We start from the raw sequence: 20,827 nt of genomic DNA, 5'->3' as shown, positions 1-20,827 counted from the left end.
AAAATTTAATATGTATATTATATTATCTAAAGACGAACAGACTTAAATCTAATTTGATTCTTATAATTTTATGATGCTTGCAGTTTCGATTTTTATAAAAAAATAATTACATAATTAACCATTTCATTTTCTAAAATTAATCAACTTTAGTTCATTATTAACATTTTTTAAATTTTTAACAGAAAATGTTTGCGTATTTTTCAATGATAACTATATTAGCTCCTTATTTACACGGAATATTAACATTAATATATGACTACAAGTTTTACCATTGCTATAACCAAAATTATGGTAGCATTGTTAGTAATTGAACAATATATTATATTAAACTAAAATTGTTTAATTTTGAAATCTTACATAATCAAATGCATTAATAATTCTTTGAGTAGATAATTTAGATTTATTTGGATTGAGTGTAACCCTTCTCTAGTTTCTCAAACTTTTGATTTACTTGATATTTTTCCTTGAAATCTGAGGGAGAGATAGAGAAAGTGTATGAAGATTTGTTAGAATATGGAGCTTTGAAAGCTTCTTATATCTTGAGATCATTACAAATTGATTTCTCTCCGTATTAATAATAAGTTAGGTTTTAAGTGAGTTAGTTATTTTTGTTTATGTATGAGTTTGGTTATTTTTTTAATAATTTTGTTTTTTTAATAATATTTTGTTTTATGAAATAATTTTTTAGTGTGTGCTAGATAATATTGTTGGAGATCCCACGTCAAGATATTTCATAATATAGAAATAAATACAAACCTTACTTTAAGTTAATTTTATAAAATTGAATTAGAATTAAAGTTTATCACTTAATACGATATCGGATATCAGAATCATTTTGAACTTATGAGTTTTGTTGAATTCATCGTAGTCTTAAATTTCCTACAAATATGTGAAAGATCATACTAATAATTGGCTTAAACATTCTTATATAACAAAATTACAGTATTAAGAGTATGGAAAAACATTTAGTCATTAAGAATATTTAAGACTAGTAAATACAATTAAAGCTAAAATATAAATATATAATTAAATCATTTACTATAATCAATAGTATATTTATATATACTTTCACACCAGAGTTAAAAGTGTATTACAATAGAAAAGTTTTATGGGTGTAAATTACAAATTTGTGATGTTAAAAGATAGAGTGAAAATTATGCTTCATATAAACTTTTGAAGATCTCCGTCTGTGAAACCAAGGGCAACCACTACCAAAGTAACGAACGACTGTAAATTAAAATAGATGAATTAAGTGAGCACATAAAAAATAAAACCATCTAAATCTAAATAATTGATATAAATAAAGTAATATTCTAAAAACTCCTAAATTCACCATCTAAATACTATTTTGTCATTATACTAATTTTTCCCATATTCATTTTCACTAAATTAATATTTCAAACGAATAGTAACATCACAAGATTCGTCCTCTTGTGAATTTTTTTAAAAAATTGGGAGACTATTAAGGGTTTTTCGTAATTATCATTACATCTAAAGAATGACAAAACAACTAATATTAATTTTATCATTTTTTTTTCTTACCTTGAGTAATGTTCTCAGTTTCCCATCCCATTTGCCACACAAAAACAAACATTACTTTGTAAGATATTGGACATGTATTTTTTTATAATAAAGAATATTAAGCAAGTTTTACTAAACATATAATTGAATTTCTCTTGTAAGTTAGATGCATTGTTCATATATATTGTTACAATGTATGAATCAAGTAGCATTATAAGACAACAAAATGAATAGTTGGATTTACCAATAAATAAAATATATAATGTAAATAACTTATATGAAACTTAAATAATGTAAATATATAGCAACTTTAATATTTTTCTTTATTTCTTTTGTTTCTCTCTTTCTCCATAATGAAGGATTCAAAGAAAGAAAAAAAGTCCTTTTAAACAAAGCATTTTTTTTCTCTCTCTCTCTCTTTTGTTTTTTTCTATATTAAATAAACTAAGTCTAGCATCATAATCCTTACATCAAAAATATATATTAACATTAATTTATTAATTAAATCAAACAAAACAACAAAGACACGTCACATGTCTTATTGTCATTGTTGTTAAAAAAATCAACCAATAAATGATAAAAAGTGTGTATACTTATATATATTGAGTGTAAATTTGCCTCTCTTGTTTTTCATCATTACTCATAATATATGTCATATTCAACATATATATTGAAAGATTTTGAACGTCTAAAATATATATTTTCAAAAGTGAGGTGACTAATTAAGAATATACGAATAAACAAATTATCAGAAAAAGAAGAAAAAATATTACTGTAACTACAAACACAGATCAATTGTTTATGAAAATGATGGTTGATGAGAAAACCCTTAATTTGATCTTTTGCAGAAAAACATTTATTTTGTATATATTATAGTCCATCGTAATTATAACAAATATGTTATTATTATATTTTTTTTATTATCAGCAAGACATAAAAAATAAATATTTTTTTATCACTGGATAACCTAATTTTTATACAGAAAATAAGAAAAAAATATGATTTGAGTTCTCATTTTAATCCAAATTTTCAACAAAAGTTACCTACAAATCTTGAACTAAAGATGTTTGTTCTTAGCAACTAGGTATATCATCACATCAAGTTTCAACATACATATACAAACATAATCAACTCATCAAACATTAACCTTCAAAAATAAAGAACATTTTTTTATAATTCTCTTTATAAAATACACAACACCTTAACAAACCATAAATACAACGAAGAGAAAAAAAATACAAACCTTTTTCGCGAGATAATTACTTATCCAGGAATTTATAATATTGATAAAACAACCTTAATATTGATAAAACAATCTTAACTTTTTTTTAAATTATGAGGTTATTGTTTTCACCAATTTAGACAACAATCCAATGTATATAACATAACTCTTTGTACAATTTATTTTCTTTTTTATGGTTACCTATGTGCATATAATCCTGGTTGAACGTCTCAAGCATCCAATTCTAAAGATTAAAACAAAATATACCTATACATAACTATGTTGTCCAGGTCCCTTTAATAATAAATGAATAAAATTCTAAGACTCTTTTAACTTAATTTAACTTGCCATGCAACCACATAAACACCCAATAGATGAACAGATTTAATTTTGGCAGGCAAAGATTTTATAAATTTTTCGTATTACAAATAGACAATGAAAGGAAAATGTGATAGATATCTAAAAAATTACTAATGTATGAAACATATTTGTATTCTAAGTTTTTTTAGCCCACCACCAGCGTCTATAATTTAAACGTAACTTATAATTTGTTATGATTGATGCATTAAAGAAACCTATTGCAGTTGTAAATGTAATAATGTGCAATAAAACTTACCGCCACTGCACATGCAATAAGTCCTGGTTTCTCTCGACAATCCATTTGCACAAATACTAAAACGAAAGTTCCAATGTACCAAGGAACACCACCAAGAAACCAACCAATTATAAACCTTGCAATACAAAAATAAAAAAAGTTATATCACTAACATGATAAAAAGAAGAAAATACTTGTAAAAAAGAAAGGTCCTCAACTTTCCACACCAGACTCATAAACTTTGTTCTTGAGTTTACAAAACCATATTCTTTTGTTAATAACATTGGTTTCATGCAATCTGTCTCTTATTTAGGCGATATTATATCTGTTGGATGTCCATTTCTGATACTAAATATGTTACTTAGTATTTGGACAAAGCTTTCAAGGTTAAAGATATGGGTAGTTTAAAGTATTTTTTTGTCTTGAAATCGCTTGAACAAGTGAAGGAATTCATGTGTATCGGGAATGATGTGTTTGATAGTCTTATTGATACGGATATTTTTGATACCAAACAATGCTCCACTCTTGTGGCTAAAGACTAGAGACACCAAAGTATTGTTCAAATAAGGAACACCATTAGAAGATGTTTTTTCTTTGCAACATCTCATTAGAATATTGTTATATCATACGAATACTAGATCGGATATCGATTATACTGTACAATTATTGAGTCGATTTCTTTGTGCTCCTACCTTGAATTATCATGGTGCATCTCAATAGATTGTATGATATATTAAAAATGTTTTGAGACAAGCCTTTACTTTTCAAGCAAATACAATATGCATCTAAAAGGTTTTAGTGATTCGGATTAGGCACCTTGCCTACAAACAAGACAATGCACTATCAATTGTGATGTGTTTCTTGGATCTTCTTTCATATACTAAAAATAAATAAATAAATATATAGTTTCGTGTCCACTTAAACGTAATATCAAGTACTAGATGTTGTTACATGTAAAATCTAATGATTAAAAAATCTATTGGATGACTATAAGATTAGAGTTTTTTCAATCTGCAAGACACATAACTTCCAATACTAGTTTTCATGAACGGATGAAATACATTGAGTTGGATTGCTACATTATATTTGAGAAGCTTCAAGCCAAACTTTTTTATTTGCTTCTCATAGCCGTTGCTCATCAAACTGTTAATGTCTTTACTAAACTGCTTGAATAAGGAAGCTTTATGGTGGAGCTTCAGGAGCTTGTTGTGATTCTCATTTTTGTTAGAAGTTTTTTTTTTTTTTTTGTTTGCATGCCTATATATAAAGGGCATATTTTCTTCTTTTTTTTTTTTTAACAAAAAAAGTTTTTTATCCTTTTTGTGTGTAGTTTTTGTCTTTCTTCTTTATGCAAATGAATAATATTCTACATGCATGATTTATTTTTGTGACAACAAAAAATGCATTATCCTTTGCATGAATAAAATCTTCTCCTTTTGCATACGATCTTAATTTAAGTAGAGTTAATGACAAAATCATAATAGAGATAATTTAATTGAAAAATCAAATACCACGAAAGTATATCAAGAAGGAAAATAACTCACAAAAACCAGCCTAAACCAAGTCCACAACAGGGAAGACGATGTTCTCTCAAAGGCCTTCTTTCAGCAACCGCATAAACTTGCACAACATAAAAATAAATTGTAAAAACAATGTACAGACAAATTCCATAAACATGCTTTTGCATCAAAAGAAGACGAGAAAGTTGTAAATTGTGAGTGTGTCTTTGTGTCAATTTGACAAATGTCATCTATTTTTTAATACCCTAACATTGTAACATGTAAAGATCAAAACTTATGAATCGCTGCACATACTATTAAACTAACACAAACATCAAGTAATTTATAAGAATGCATGTATATGGTGCAATTGTATTATTATACCTGGAAGAACATGACAACCTTGTTGTTGGTAATAAGTGCAGGGATAAGACGAAGGAGAAGAGGGGTATAAATGATTTTGAGGAGAATAATAATTGGTAACGCCTTGAAAGGTACCGTAATAAGGGTTGTCGGTGACAATTCCCCTATTTTCCCCCTTCTCATTCATTGTACAAACATTACAATTCATCCCAGTACTATTTGCTTAATTTTATTGCATTTCTTTCCTCTCTCTTGTCAATATTTCTCTAAATTCAATATTTCACCCTAATTATATGCGTATTTTTATAATATTTTAAAATAAACTAATTTTGTAGTACCATTAGATTGTAACCAATTAGAAGTGTTGTATGAAATACACAAATTGATAGGTAGACACTTTATTAAACAATAATAACTACAATTGAAAAATAAAGAAATTTATCTCGATAAATTACGCATTACGTTCCATGAAACTAAAATGCTTAAATCTAAATTCAGATCTCATAATTTTGTAGAAATTAAGTTTTGGTTTTTGTAAAAAAGATATTAACATTTTTGTAATTCCGTTTTCAAAAATTAAATAATCTTTTTTCTGTTAATAATGCTTTCTCCGTTAATGATAACAATTTTAGATACGTACTTACATAAAATGCTAACATCAGTGTTTAATTATAAGTTTTACTACTGTGAAAATGTAAATTATGTTAGTATTTTTTTTTGTTAGTAAGTAGATTATATATTCTGTTGAACTAAAATTATTTAATTTTGAAATTCTAAAGAATCAAATGCGTTATTGTATTTTTACACGGTCTACACATTAAAAGAATATAAGAATAAAAAATTATTTCAGGTAAAAAAATTTGGATGAGAAATATATTTTATATAATCTAAATTGCATTGACATCTCGAATTTTTCATCAAATTTATTTAGATATATTTTTTTTATCAATGCAATAGTTTTTTTAAATCTTTAAAAAATACTACGCAAATAATATTTGAGAATATTTTACTGTCACCTATTAATTTTATTATACCTCGTCTAAAAAAAAATTGGAGGAATGTGAGAATAATTAACCATTGAAAATATTAAAAGGGTGAATGAAGAGTTTGATAAATAGGTATAAACAGAGTCTACTAATAAACGGGCCCAATTTTCTTAATGGCATTATAGGCCCAAGCAGCCCAAGTCCAAGGGCAAAATAAAACAGGTTGAGGGTTATCACCCAAACCCTAACGCTGCCACCATTTTCGTTTTAGCAGAAGCAGCGTGAAACTTGCGAAAACTTGTGAAGCTCTTCATCATGGTACGTAGATCGGAAAGTCTCATGCAGTTGAACAATAAATTGAGGACTCTGTGATTTTTTTGGGAATGTAAAGTTGCAATTCTGATAGGGTTTTTGCTTTTATTTTTATTGTTGTGTAGTCGAGGAGAAAAGTTAGAGAGCCAAAGGAGGAAAACGTGACTCTGGGTCCAGCTGTTAGAGACGGTGAACACGTCTTTGGTGTCGCTCGCATATTTGCCTCTTTCAATGACACCTTCATTGTCAGTGCATTCAATTTTCTTTTGCTTCAATTTTTCAACTGCTGAACTATGATTGCTAATTTCTTGAGATTTTGTAATTGCAGCATGTCACTGATTTGTCTGGGAGGGAAACCCTTGTCCGCATCACGGGTATATATCTTTCTCTCCACATTCATGAACTACTAAAATTATTGGCACTTATTTCATAAATCAAATGTTAGCTACCATTTAGCTGTTTTTTTTGTTTCCATATTTTTAGTGAATTTTCCATATATAGGTTCAGTATATTTTGCTATGCTAGTGTAAACATTTTTTTTTGTTATTTTTATAGCTTTTCGTTTCATCTTATTTATCCTCTTCTTACATCCATGGCATTTGTATCTCACAAGAATAACAAAACAACATTCGTTGCCTATAATTGAATTTGGCTTAGTCAAAACTGCTTTGTGGATATTGTACAATTGTTTGATTTCCTTATGTGTTTGATTTTTAATTTCAGGTGGAATGAAGGTTAAAGCTGACAGAGATGAATCATCTCCATATGCTGCCATGCTTGCAGCACAGGATGTTGCTGCCAGATGCAAGGTATGTTGGCATCTCTTTTACTTTTATTAACTGTCCTAGCTTACATGATCATCTTGTTAGGCAGCCCGTATCTCCAGTCTATTGTTATGGTCATGGAAAGTGAAATAAAATTATTTTGATGCGCCTTTTCAAATTTTTTGGAGCAGGAACTGGGCATAACTGCACTCCATATCAGGCTCCGTGCAACTGGTGGAAACAAGACCAAAACACCTGGTCCTGGTGCCCAATCAGCCCTTAGGGCCCTTGCTCGTTCAGGAATGAAAATTGGTCGTATAGGTAATTTGCGTTTTTAGGAAAACCATTGATTTGCTTCTTACTCCAAATGTATTATCTCCTATTTTTCGTTGTTTATGTTCACAATAGTCTGCTGATAACTGGGGCAGCTTCACTTGGAATGGCTTCTATGTTCTTTGTATCCTTATCTTTGTTTTCTAATTTTCTAATGGCTTCTATTGTTTTCTGCTAATTATTGTTCTTGCTTTTTTCAGAGGATGTTACCCCCATTCCTTCGGACAGCACTCGTAGAAAGAGTGGTAGAAGAGGTAGGAGGCTCTAGATACAGGGGATGCTATATTTTACTTTCCCTGCCAAACTGAACTATGGCATTTTGAAATTTTGCTATCAGAACATCGGATGTATTTGTTTAGGCATATTGAAAAGAGTTTTAGTTTATTACAGACATTTTCATTTTTGTTGAAAGTTCTGCTTGGTGCTTTGTCTTTCAGTGCTGCCTAATCATTACTCTTTTTATAAACTCTATCCTACGTTTGTTTCATTCTGTTTCGATACTTTAGCATGGAAATAAAAAAGGATTGAAAAACAATTTATTGTACGGAAATGGGTTATATATCATTGCAGTATTTGCCCTGCAATTAAACTGACTTCTAAAATCACTTGCATTGCATCTTTTGTATGCATTATTTATCTTTATTTCCTTAATTCATTATGTATTTTGGCAAAATGCATTATCCCAACTAGTTGTCAATTGTCTCACCGATTATGTTAGAAGTCTAGTTTGCTGGTAGTGAAGTAAATTATTAAATTTTAAAATGATAAGAATATTCCTTTTAGTGAATAAATTTCATTAACCCTTTTGAAGAGGTCTTTAGGTGTTAATGTTTTTCAAAGAAAGTTCTTTTCTGGAAAGGGATGCGGTTTGGAATTGGTGATGCGATAAACACACCTTACATTAGTGCTAATATGATAGAAGTTTATAATTTTATTATTTTTGAAACTGTAATGAAAAAATAAAATTAAAAGCTCAATCACTTTAAAGGAAGCTAATCTCTAAAATTAAGTTCTTGGTGTAAGTTTTTTTAAAATGCTTGAAAACTTTATGGACGGCCGTGGTCCAATATTCAAATGGTTGTATTTAATGTTTTATACACTAACCAATGTTGTATACACTAGTGAGTGAGTCGGAATCGGATCGTAATTGAATGTTTAGAACTTAGTGTGGTTAAATGTTGGATGAGTCATGGACAATTTCTATTGGAGTGATGGTGAAACACACTGAAAGGGGGGAGGTAGTAGGGATCTCCCTGCCCTGCATCACATCCTTTCCTCATTTTCTGGAATTTTAAAAATAGAACTATTGTGAAGAATATGAACAAGTGAGTTCTATCCAAGATACAAATTATGTTGATATTCTCTTAGCCACATTAACTCTTTACGGTTAATTAACAACACTAATAAATAAAAATGCCATACTACACTATAAAATTTTAGAATTAAAGCCAAACAAGCAAATATCTTGCTGCAACTGAATACCAGTAAAAGTTGAAGTGTACCAATGTCGTTATTGCGAGAATTAAGAGAAAATAATGCAAAGAGGAGAAATATGAATTTTGGAAGAGAAAGATATAAATTTGAGATATAAGAATAAATTTCAAATCTAAACTTCCTAATTTATTTCAATTTGTTTTTTTATAAACTATCTGTAAAAAGGATTTAAGTATCATAAAACAAAATAAAAATATTAAAAATATGAAATACATCCAAAAATTCTGTGTATACATTATACATTCAACCCTACTAACTTGCACTAAAATAAAATTACTAATTAATTTCAACAAATAATACTTCTGCTTATTTAGATTTTTGTTTAGGGTTTGATAATTAAAACAATATCCTAGGTATAAAACTATTTAAATCATAATTGATTTATAGAAAACGTTCACAAAACAAACAAAGATACTAAACTTTAAAACTTTTAGGATTACAAATATTTGGATTTTAACTTCCAAATCTCTAGTTTACGTAATTGGACTATTCAATTATGTTAACTATCCCTTTCCAGAAAATAATTTTCATTGGAAAAATATGGTTACAAAGAACATAAATGAGAATCACGGAACAACTGAACCTTATAAGGCGAATGTACTATAAATAGAACTCAAGACAAATAATGCACTTAATAGATACTAGAGCTTCTAAAAGTGAAGACAATTGCAGGGCAAATAGTACAATCACGAATAACCCATTTCCGTACAATAATCAATCAAACGTAAGAAATATTTTAGCAAAAGAAGACGATTCGGCACCATTGCAAGCTAAGCAGAAACAAGCAGAACTTTCAAGAAAAAAAAAAAAAATGTCTGCTAACCATTAAAACAGTGTTCAAACTAAAGATAAACATTAGAAGTTCTGATTGCAAAATTTCAAAATGCCACATTTCAGTTTCGGATGGAAAATAAAATATAGCAACTCCAATATTTAGAGCCTTCTACCTCTTCTACCACTCTTTCTACGAGTGCTATCCGAAGGAATGGGTGTCACGTCCTCTGAAAAAACCAAGAAGATTAATTACCATTTAATTTAATCAAATGAAACCAATGAAAATTAAAAAAAAAAAACAGCTCTTCCAAGTGAAGTTGTCCCATTATCAACACACTATTAGAATCATTGCGCAAAATAAGAGACTACATTTAAGTAAGAAGCAAATCAAGGGTTCATAAAAAGGCAAATTACCTATACGACCGATTTTCATTCCTGAACGAGCAAGAGCCCTAAGAGCGGATTGAGCACCAGGACCAGGTGTTTTGGTCTTGTTTCCACCAGTTGCACGGAGCCTGATATGAAGGGCAGTTATGCCCAGTTCCTGTTCCAAAATAATATGAACAAGGGCATCAAGCTTGACGGCTTAACAGAAATAATACTACTCTTAATACAAAGATTTCATTTTTCACGACCATAATGTAATATATTAATGACAATGGATGACTAAGATGATCAAGTAAGCAAAGACAGTTAATATAGGTAAAACAGACGCCCACGTACCTTGCATCTGGCAGCAACATCCTGTGCTGCAAGCATGGCAGCATAGGGAGATGATTCATCTCTGTCAGCTTTAACCTTCATTCCACCTTAAAATAAAAAACAAACACATAAGGAATGTTCAATATCCACAAAGCGGTTTAGACTAAGCCAAATTTAATTATAGGCAACGAATGTTGTTTTGTTATTCTTTGTGAGATACAAATGGATACCGAGCTTCTCCTATAGCCCAAAAGAGTCAAGATTGAAATAAAATTCAATTAATGACAAATAATGTTAGCTTGTTGAAATACAAATGTATCCAGAGTTCCGAGAATAGAAAAAACTAAAAAACCATTAAGCGTGATGTAAAGCAAAAAAATTTGAGAAGGGGCAGGCCCTATCACTACCCTCACTCCAAATCTTGGAGTGTGGGGATACCACCTAAGTGCCATGGATCTCACGAAGAGGATATCGAAGATGAAACGAAAAGCTAAAAGGAATAAAAAAAAACACACATGTTTACACTGTCTAGGAAAATATACTGAACCTATTTCCGCAATAATTCATCTTCAGTATCATAAAAATGATAAAATTTACTAAAAAAATGAAACAAAGGCATATCAAACATTGATTTATGAGGGCCAACAATTTCAGTAGTTCATCGAGAATGTGAAGAGAAAGATAGATACCCGTGATGCGGACAAGGGTTTCCCTCCCAGACAGATCAGTGACATGCTGCAATTACAAAATCTCAAGAAATTAACAATCAGAGTTCAGCAGTTGACAATTTGAAGCAAAAGAAAACTGAATGCACTGACAATGAAGGTGTCATTGAATGAGGCAAATATGCGAGCCACACCAAAGACGTGTTCACCGTCTCTGACAGCTGGACCCAGAGTCACGTTTTCCTCCTTTGGCTCTCTGACCTTTCTCCTCGACTGCACAGCAACAAAAATAAAAGCAAAAAACCCTATCAGAATTGCAATCTTGCATTCCCAAACAAATCATAGAGTACTTAATATTTTTCTCAAGAAAACTCTATGGTTAAGCTACTTGAGACTTTTCCGATCTACGTACCATGATGAAGAGCTTCGCAGGTTTCGCAGGTGCTTCTACACAAACGAAAAAGATAGAAGCGCTAGGGTTTTGGATGATAACCTTCAACCTGTTTTATTTTGCTCTTGGACTTGGGCATCTTGGGCCTATAATGCCGCTAAGAAAATAGGGTCCGTTTATCAGACTCTGTTTAGGCGGCTTCTTGCTGTAACCCCATAAGTTCTCGCGGCACCCTATAAATTTTGTAATTCCCAATATAGCCCTATGTGAAAAAGTTTAAAAAGTGTGAAGTGTTTCTTTTCTTATTTTTGTAACTTTCGGATAATTTGAAAATCTTTTCCGATCATTTAGTTTTAAAAATTATATGATCTATAATATATTTTTCAATATTTTTAGATTATATAATTTAAAAATTAATTTTTAAAATAATATATCATTGATTGATCTTAAAGTCTTTTTTAGATTTGGATATTATAGATAAATAATATATTCCTCCAAGTTTTTTTAAGATGAGATATAATAAAATTAGAAGGTGGAAACAGTATAATATTTTCAAATATTTGCGTTTTTTTAAAGATTTTAAAAAACTAATACAGTGATGTACATCTAAATAAATTTGATGAAATATTTGATAGGTCAATATAATTTAGTATTGTTAAAGTATATTTCTCATCCAAATTTTTTGCTTCAATTAATTTTTTATTCTTATAGTTTTTTAATGCGCAAACCGTGTAAAAATATAATAACGTATTTGATTCTTTAGTATTTCAAAGAAATAATTTTAGTTCAACATAATATATGATATACTTACTAAAAAATACTAGCCCAATTTACTTGATCACAGTTGTAAAACTTATAATCAGACATTGGTGTTAATATTTTATGTAAATAATTATCTAAAAAAGTTATTATTGACGGTGAAAATATTATTAACACTAAAAAATTATTTAATTTTGAGAAAGTGAATTATAAATATGGTAATTTTATTTTGTTTTGTTATATACACTGTTGAAACTTCCACTTAAGTATTATAATATTTTTCTTTCAATCTGTGCATCTACTTAAAAGGTTGAAAAATTATATAGTCATACGTTTTTAGTTTTTTATGAAGTTATTCTATTACATTCTTAATATTATTTAACTGTTGTCATTGTTTTACTAGTACTGGTCTAATGTTTAGCATTGACTACAATTGTTGACATAACTCAGTTAAAATATTGATTTAACATTGATTCAAACTTGTATATATTTATTTTTTTCATATAAATTAAAAGTGGAAACACAAGAATGTTAATACATATTTTTTGTTTATTTTGATATTCATTTAAGTAAAATACATAATTGTTGAACTTATTTAGAATATGTTTACCAATTTCATTTTAAATATTTATCATAATTCATTTGCTTTTTTTCATCTTTTAAGTTATAGAACACAAAACTAATTTAACAAGTTTTTTTTTTCAAAATTATAATTAAAAAAAATAGTAGCATCTTAAAAAAATAAACACATAAATTTTACAATTAAAAATAATATTAAAATACAAAAAATAATTAAAAGGTGAGTAACTATTATAATTAAAATAAAATAAAATATAGATTAATAGAATTTACACAACAAGCATGTAAACTTATATTTTTAATATTAATTTATATTCACAGATAATTCAAGCTTTAAGTTTATCAAAAAATTAAAGTAAATTAAGTAATTCAATTACATTTCTCAAATTTTTATTCAGTAATGCTAAAAATATTGTCATGAAAAAGATAAAGTATTTGGGCCTTATAGTAGTAAACCCAAAATGGATTAGCCCGAACCCGAGCCCAGTGTTCCAAATTAAAAGTTAGGGTTTCGAGCCTCTTTATATACAAAAAAAACCCTACTTTGCTCCTCTTCATCGTAGCGCCAGGCCGAGCAGGAGAGTGTGTGTGAGCTTCGTTTGCTGTCTTCTCTCAGAAATGGTTACCTTCAGGGTGCGTATAATCCACACTCTTTGGCGTTCCATTTTCGTTGATCTATGGTATTGATTTTCACTGTGTAATGTTTGTTTGTGTTTTGCAGTTTCACCAGTACCAGGTCGTTGGGAGGGCTCTCCCAACAGAGGCAGATCAGCACCCAAAGATTTACCGCATGAAGCTTTGGGCCACCAACGAGGTTCGCGCAAAATCGAAGTTCTGGTAAGATCATTTGTGATATCTTTCTTTCAATGTACGGATTATGTTAGATTATGGCATTCGGATTTAGATGTATTGGTTTCTGAATTTTGTAGATTATTTCTTTTTAATGTTTAAATGTTTTTGCTTGTGATTAGGTATTTTTTGAGGAAGCTGAAGAAGGTCAAGAAGAGCAACGGTCAAATGCTCGCTATCAATGAGGTACTCTACCTTTTAGACGTTCGTTCTTTTAGTTTTTAGTTTTTGCATCTTAGTTAATGATGGTATGATCTGGTAGCTTGAGTCGTGGTTAATGGTATGAAGCTAACTTGTTTTGTGAGTAATGTTTTTATACTTGTGATTGTTCAGTGTGTTTGCTGGAATATGTTGATATATCTAATTGGGTTCATAATTTTGATAGTTGTTTTAAATATTTATGTCCCTCATATTGTTCGTGTGTCTCTTCTTCATCTTCCATTACTATTCTTAAAATTGTGAAAGAGGCAGTTTATTATGATGCTTAGTTCCTCTTCCACTATGAAATATGGTTTTTGGTTGCCGATGGATTTATTCCATTAAATTTGGGCTAAATGGTAAAATTGGTTGCCTCAAATCTAAATTGTTTGCTGAAGGTTATACTCAGATTTATGACCTTGATTGGTGTGATACATTTTCTCCTATAATGCTTTAGATCAAGATTTCTTTAATGATACATAACTTCGTTTCAAGTATTCTTTTGTACAAATTTTCTCTCTGTCGTGAATAACTAATTTTTTAGAACCTAAAATTAGCTTTCAAAATAAATCTGAAATTTTTTAGTTATGAAATCTTACTGTTTGAAATATTTTCAGCGATTATAGTTTTTTGTGTGAAATACTATGTTTGATGTCCATATACCGCATCGATAGAAGTTTGCTTATGCACTCAATTTTTCTTTCGGTTTAGTTTGCGTTATGTTTTTAGTACGTGAATTGCTTTTCAACGTATCTGGTCAGGAAGTGATTTTCAATTGAAATGTGTGGTGTTTATCTTTGATATTTGTAATCTTTTAAATTAAATTAGTTTGTCAATAATGTTATATTTATGCAGAATTTTCTTGATGTTTACAGTGTGTAATTTTTTTATTCATTTTGTCATTTGATTTTTTATGGCGTCCTTGTGTTTTGTATTTACATTTTATTTCTTATACTCTGGATGACACACGTTTCCTGTTTGTCATTAGCTTTCTGTTCGCATACTATTTTTTGTCTTTATTAACAATCTGACTATTTTTTTTTTCAGATTTTTGAGAAGAACCCAACCAAGATTAACAACTATGGGATATGGTTGAGGTATCAGAGTAGGACCGGATATCACAACATGTATAAGGAGTTCCGTGACACCACTCTAAATGGTGCTGTTGAGCATATGTACAATGAGATGGCTTCTCGTCACAGGGTCAGGTTCCCTTGCATCCAGATTATCAAGACTGCCACCATCCCAGCCAAACTTTGCAAGAGGGAGAGCACCAAACAGTTCCTCAACTCCAAAATCAAGTTCCCATTGGTCTTCAAGAAAATTAGGCCACCATCTAGGAAGCTGAAGACCACATACAAGGCCAAGAAGCCCAACTTGTTCATGTAATGTGGTTGATGATTGAGTTATGTACCTGTTAGTTGTTTACTGCCACATTGTTTTTAAGGAATTTTGGACTAATGTTTTTTTGGTTAATCTGTCTTTATGTTGGATGTTTTTTGGTGAGCTTTTTGATATTTGAGTAGAATGAAACAAATTTATGTCTTTGTATTCAAATATTATTACTGCTAAATATAGTCTAGAAATCCATATTAATAGTTACCCGATATTAGTATACACCGTTTTTCACCGAATAATTTCAAAATCACGTACAGTAGTTAATATTGATAATTTGTTTCTATTTAACTTTTTGAATTTTGAGTACTCTTAATGTTTCCCAACATTTTACTGGTGGGATGGGACCTGAAATCTCTATATATTTAGTACTCAAGGTAATGATCTTTATGCGTTTCAATATTGAGAACTTCAAGCATACGGTGATTCTTGAAATCAGTACATGGTGTTTATTACTGGTAAGTTGTTAGCTTCTTGAACAATTTTTCATTTTTCTTTTCTCACGTTTTATTTAAATTTTTAAAATTTCATTGTTCTTTTATTTTTGTTTTATTTATACTCTATAAACAAATAATATTAATCTTATGGTTCATTATTAATTTTACATGGGTAGTAGTCGAGTAGCAATTTAGTGATAACTTTTGAAATAAAGTATTTTCAAAATATGGTCAAATATCTTCCACCATATATTTTTTGGAATGGTGCTAAAATATATTCCAAAATATATATTCTAAATTTATGTAAAGTTTGCATAATTTTTATAATTTTGGATATGGTATTTTTGCTAAAAATATACATTTCAAAACGTATAGTAATATAATGATATCACTATTATAAATGGTAAAAAAATAAGGAAAATTTTCATATACCTTTTTTTGCTGGTGACAGATAAAAATAAAAAAAATAGAAAATGAAAATTCCACTTCACATATTTAGGTGTCTTCTATTCTTAAACAAATTAAAGATAATAAAATATAGATCAACTTTCTAAGTTACAGAATGAAGAATACAAAGACATTCATACACTGTAATGAATGACGAAAAAATCATTTAGTAATGTTATATAAATTTATTTCATAGGCATATATTAAGTATATATGACTTTTAATTTGCATGAATTTGTAAGGGTGGAAATATTGGAGTATAATCTTGCTTTGGGTGCCTCGGATAATTGCAACAAATATCTCTATCCAGTGAAGATAGTTGCCATCCATAAGTTTTTCCGAGCACTTAAACGACTTCGTTATGCTTAGCTAGCCACTTAGAAGTATGATATTGGATCAGTTTTGTCCATTTTTTGAAAAGGGTTTAAATCCAAAATTAAAAAAAACCTTAAAATTTAAATTGTGTTAATGAAATTAATTTTAAATTTATCCATATATAGATAAATATAATTTACAATACTGTTTTAAAAAATTAATATTCGGGGATTGAGGTCAGAAAACAAAAAAAAAATAACTGATTATATAACTAAGTTAGAGAAAACAAAAGAAGGCTTAATAACCATATAACTGAGCCCAATAACTAAACTCAGCCCAGTAGTCTTTCTCCATGCCCAACCCATTATTTGGAGGAGAAACTTATTTCAGGGACTATGTAGCACGAACACTTAGATGGACACTGATTCAATACGGATACAAACACGAAGATACGTATAATTTATAAAATATAGGATACAGACACACGAATCTATATTTATATAATTATGAATTATATAAATTAACAATAAAGATTTATGTGGACAAATATGTTTTTTTTAGCAGAAAAATATTTTTCATGACTGGTTCAAAAAGATTTGTTTCTTATTTTTATAATTTTACTAAAAAAAAAATTTACAATAAATTTGAGTTTTAAGAAAATTAATATATTTTTTCTTTTTAAAATTGTGTTATAATTGTCAAAAATCCAACAAATATTTTTTAAATTTGACACTTCACTAATGTATATCTTATGAGTGCCATACGAGTATCGGTGTTCGGACACAATATTTAAGAGAAGTGTCCGAGTATTATAATTGTCTTTTTTTTTATATACTTCTATCATTTTCTTTTATAATTAGAAATCCCTTTTCTCTTATTCAAATTTCTTTCATTGCATTGCATCGGTGTAGCTTTTGTAAGAAAATTTGAATCTAGGAGTTAAGTGAGTCAAATGTGTACTTGGCACTCTATTCAAGATATTCTTCAGTGACAAAATCAGAAGCCTAACTTCCTCATTGGAAAGAGAATAGTCACATGCATTGTGTGCCCAATTTGTGTCTCCCTCTTCAGTTTTGTTTGGACTACTGCTCTTCTTTCGTTACAAGTATTCAGTCCTTTTCAACTTTTGTTTCCTTTTCACATTGCATATGAAAAAGGGATTTTATGAAACGTAACACAATGTATTCAACCAAAAAAAAATGAAGTTTGATTGGTGTACCTCAACCTCGAGTAACTTTCTAAATGTATTACATTTAAATAGTTAAGATAGTTATTGTTTAAAAGAGTTATCAGGTTGCGGGGATAGCTCAGTTGGGAGAGCGTCAGACTGAAGATCTGAAGGTCGCGTGTTCGATCCACGCTCACCGCAATTCACTTTTGATTTTTGTGATGTTTTTTGTTGTTTTGGTGTTACCATAAACTATATTTGTTGTTCTTCGACCAATAAATATTCTTGATACGTACTCAAAGAGGTTCAGGTTTTGTAGTTTCCATCAAGTTGCAAATAATATTGCTTTCAATTTCACTTTCCTACTTCCATTGCGAATGACAATTTTAATCAGACATAAGATGAATGTCACCTTAAAAAAAATGTAAAAGGACAAGGGAATAGGTTGGTGGGGATGGTTTAGTGTTCCAATAATAAAGCAAAAACAGAAGAAGAAAATTGCAGTGGAAGTGTGGGAAAAGGAGAAGCTTCGTAGGCCATTGAATGGACAGAAAATGGGGCATTTAGGTCTCAATGTGATCCTCTGAAACGGCATCATATGCATCATAATGGATGTCTAGTAAGTAGCAGCAAAACAAAGGTGTGAAGTTCTAGCTTTACTCTCATATTTGGTCAAACCCCACCTTTTATAGCCCATTTTCCCTTTCTTCCCATGTGCTATTGCTCTCTCTATCTGCTTACACAAATGCTCATTCTTCCTTCAGGTAGTCAATTTAAAAAAAAAACAATTTTAAAAAATTATTAAAATGGATAAATGATGTTGGGTTGAGACGAATATTACAATGAAGTTTAACTCAATCCCATAAAACCGGTTCATGATGTGAAGTTTGCATTCACTTATATACAATGCATTGTGAGATCTCCAACAACGACTTCATTTAAAGATTCATATCAAACTAACATCACTTTTATCTTAAGGTGTTACAATTTCAAGTGAGATTTTTAACACATTTCTTTAGGTCGAGACTCAACTTTAAACAATATCTCTAACACATCTTTTTGCATTAAAATTCTTTAATTTATGGATGATTTGATAACAAATAACCTAATAAGTCCAATAATATATTCGTTAGAATAGGCTGAAGTTAACTTTAAACTTAAATCAATTTTATAATTATTAATAAAAAATGTTAAAAACCTAGACATGATTATGCTAGGTGGAGAACGATTAAGGATAAACTGGTTTCAAAGTTCATGCGATGCCTAAATTTGAGGCAATGATATGAAAGAATATATACCCAATTATACGTGAAACCGGCTGCAGTCTCTACTTATGTGTGAAACAAACGATGAACAGATAAAATCACCGACATTTTTCTCTCTGACGTCACTGCGTGAAAATATCACAAAGTTTAGACACTCGCATGGGACCCACTCTCTACCTGGGCACCACTTCACCCGGTTTTCAACCCCAGTCAACCACGCTTCTCCACCGGCAGCATCCGGTCATTGATCCCGTGGTCTTTGCACCGTATCCACCATCTCACATCGAGAAAGGAGGTGAAAAATAAGTTTAATTATAAAATAAAAAAATTAAATATTTAACAAAAAGTTGTGTAGTCACATCTACCAATTGTACGGACGCAGAGATCTTTCACTCCGTTAATTCACACATCTCATCTAGCCGTTGGAATTCTTAACTTTCTATACTTCTACGCCAACAAAATTTCTCACGCGCTTCGCCTCCGCGTGTGGTCCACATGCATGCAAACAAGCTATGAAAAAACAAGTTCCAGAGTTTTTTGCGCTATGTCGTTAAAATTAAATTAAATAGGCTTTGTTAATCACCCTATATAATATAACTTATACTACAAAAATTCTAAACTATTATATTAAAAATAAAATTAATTAATAAATATAAATAACTTTAATTTAAGAATATTGTAATGAAAGTGTTCCATAACTTAGATAAATTAAAAGTATCATCAAATTATGCCAATTATATAAACTTATAAGTTTAAATTTTAGTTTTTTGATAAAAATATGTATACAAAAAATATTTTAATTTATATTTATTATTAATAATTTTTTTAATGTAATCATATAAACTCAATAAATATTATTAAGATAAACTTATATATGATATTAAAGAGTAGGCTTTTAAGTGTTTAATTTGACGAAACTTATATAACATGTAAATGAAATTTACTAAAATTTGTCTTTATTTTAAACCCGGGAACTCTAACCAATAATAATATTTAGATGTATTTAAATTATTAATATTGATTATTAATATTAATAATTTTCAAATTCTTAAATATATTATTATCACAAATTTTTAATATTTTATCTTGAAATTCATTGTATATTGAGAAAAATTAACAGTATTAATTTTATAAATAAAAGCTTTTTATATTGTTCTAAAGTATTTTAATACAATTATTAACTAAGTAAAAAAATATAATTTTCAAAATATTTATTTCAATACTACTACTTTTAGTTTTAACTAAGTGTGTCTCAGAATGAAATAATACTCATTTTTACATCGTAATATTAGTTTTAGAAAAAAACTCAATTTGATTCTGAATGTAATATTTATAACAGATGAACCAATATATATATAAATACAGTATAAATCTTTTTTTTATCATTTATCTTCTTAAATTACAAATTATATGTTATTTAATTGTGATTAATATAAAAAGTGACTTTTGCAAAATATTATTTTTATCATATTTGAAGTTGCGTTTGAATTTTCTCATTGTAATATCTTTAAAAAAAATATAGTTTATAGTGTCTGTTAAGAAAATTTGTCATCTAATTGCATATCATTAAACAATATATTATGAAAATTTTAAAAATAAAATGAAAACACAATATAATTTCTTTTTTTATATATTTTGATCTATTTTTCATTGCAATACCTTTTTTTGTGTGGACTCTTTATGCATATATAATTGCATGACATTTAAGATTTTGCTTTGAAAATTACACGATATGTGGATTCATAAACCCTAAAATTTGTCACCTTCTACTCTAATTACATGTTTATGGGGATT

The 20,827-nt window shown here is 29.0% G+C and overlaps 4 protein-coding genes and 1 non-coding gene across 5 annotated transcripts; 3 read left to right on the top strand and 2 right to left on the bottom strand.

The window, feature by feature from the left end:
* Nucleotides 1–1,080: 1,080 nt before the first annotated feature.
* Nucleotides 1,081–5,408, bottom strand: LOC137832368 (large ribosomal subunit protein eL20z). Its single transcript, XM_068640505.2, has 4 exons — nucleotides 5,222–5,408; nucleotides 4,883–4,958; nucleotides 3,360–3,474; nucleotides 1,081–1,227 (listed from the first exon to the last, which is right to left on the bottom strand). Exons 1-4 carry the CDS (start codon nucleotides 5,406–5,408, stop codon nucleotides 1,162–1,164), a joined length of 444 nt encoding a protein of 147 aa, XP_068496606.2. The 3' UTR covers nucleotides 1,081–1,161.
* A 968-nt stretch (nucleotides 5,409–6,376) lies between these two features.
* Nucleotides 6,377–8,061, top strand: LOC137832367 (small ribosomal subunit protein uS11). The gene is made up of 6 exons (XM_068640504.2): nucleotides 6,377–6,504; nucleotides 6,624–6,743; nucleotides 6,827–6,872; nucleotides 7,222–7,307; nucleotides 7,454–7,583; nucleotides 7,796–8,061. Exons 1-6 carry the CDS (start codon nucleotides 6,502–6,504, stop codon nucleotides 7,861–7,863), a joined length of 453 nt encoding a protein of 150 aa, XP_068496605.1. The 5' UTR covers nucleotides 6,377–6,501; the 3' UTR covers nucleotides 7,864–8,061.
* Nucleotides 8,062–9,737: 1,676 nt separating this feature from the next.
* On the bottom strand, nucleotides 9,738–11,846 carry LOC137832366 (small ribosomal subunit protein uS11). Its single transcript, XM_068640503.2, has 6 exons — nucleotides 11,643–11,846; nucleotides 11,384–11,503; nucleotides 11,255–11,300; nucleotides 10,587–10,672; nucleotides 10,278–10,407; nucleotides 9,738–10,090 (listed from the first exon to the last, which is right to left on the bottom strand). Exons 1-6 carry the CDS (start codon nucleotides 11,643–11,645, stop codon nucleotides 10,023–10,025), a joined length of 453 nt encoding a protein of 150 aa, XP_068496604.1. The 5' UTR covers nucleotides 11,646–11,846; the 3' UTR covers nucleotides 9,738–10,022.
* Nucleotides 11,847–13,432: 1,586 nt separating this feature from the next.
* On the top strand, nucleotides 13,433–15,563 carry LOC137832365 (large ribosomal subunit protein eL20). The gene is made up of 4 exons (XM_068640502.1): nucleotides 13,433–13,592; nucleotides 13,681–13,796; nucleotides 13,931–13,994; nucleotides 15,054–15,563. The coding sequence occupies exons 1-4, from the start codon at nucleotides 13,578–13,580 to the stop codon at nucleotides 15,393–15,395; spliced, it is 537 nt and encodes a 178-aa protein (XP_068496603.1). The 5' UTR covers nucleotides 13,433–13,577; the 3' UTR covers nucleotides 15,396–15,563.
* Nucleotides 15,564–17,896: 2,333 nt separating this feature from the next.
* Nucleotides 17,897–17,969, top strand: TRNAF-GAA (transfer RNA phenylalanine (anticodon GAA)). Its single transcript has one exon. It is a non-coding gene; the product is annotated as a tRNA-Phe (tRNA).
* The last annotated feature ends 2,858 nt before the right edge of the window (nucleotides 17,970–20,827 follow it).

This window comes from Phaseolus vulgaris, chromosome 6, assembly GCF_051622355.1.
Source record: "Phaseolus vulgaris cultivar YP4 chromosome 6, ASM5162235v1, whole genome shotgun sequence".
NCBI classification, from domain to species: Eukaryota; Viridiplantae; Streptophyta; class Magnoliopsida; order Fabales; family Fabaceae; genus Phaseolus; species Phaseolus vulgaris.
Note: the sequence above shows the minus strand (reverse complement) of the source record. Positions and strands in the feature narration are given on the sequence as shown.

Bases quoted from the DNA above. Each gene is read 5' to 3' on its own strand.
- LOC137832368 (XM_068640505.2), bottom strand. From the start codon at position 5,408: ATGAATTGTAATGTTTGTACAATGAATGAGAAGGGGGAAAATAGGGGA. The intron at 4,959-5,221 runs GTATAATAATAC...ATGTTGTGCAAG, and splicing joins AGGTTGTCATGTTCTTCCAG to TTTATGCGGTTGCTGAAAGA. The intron at 1,228-3,359 runs GTAAGTTTTATT...TTTAATTTACAG, and splicing joins TTATTGCATGTGCAGTGGCG to TCGTTCGTTACTTTGGTAGT.
- LOC137832367 (XM_068640504.2), top strand. The intron at 7,308-7,453 runs GTATGTTGGCAT...TTTTTGGAGCAG, and splicing joins ATGTTGCTGCCAGATGCAAG to GAACTGGGCATAACTGCACT. The intron at 7,584-7,795 runs GTAATTTGCGTT...TGCTTTTTTCAG, and splicing joins AATGAAAATTGGTCGTATAG to AGGATGTTACCCCCATTCCT.
- LOC137832366 (XM_068640503.2), bottom strand. The intron at 10,673-11,254 runs GTATCTATCTTT...TTTTATTTTAAG, and splicing joins AACCCTTGTCCGCATCACGG to GTGGAATGAAGGTTAAAGCT. The intron at 10,091-10,277 runs GTAATTTGCCTT...TGGTTTTTTCAG, and splicing joins AATGAAAATCGGTCGTATAG to AGGACGTGACACCCATTCCT.
- LOC137832365 (XM_068640502.1), top strand. The intron at 13,797-13,930 runs GTAAGATCATTT...GCTTGTGATTAG, and splicing joins CGCGCAAAATCGAAGTTCTG to GTATTTTTTGAGGAAGCTGA. The intron at 13,995-15,053 runs GTACTCTACCTT...TTTTTTTTTCAG, and splicing joins AAATGCTCGCTATCAATGAG to ATTTTTGAGAAGAACCCAAC.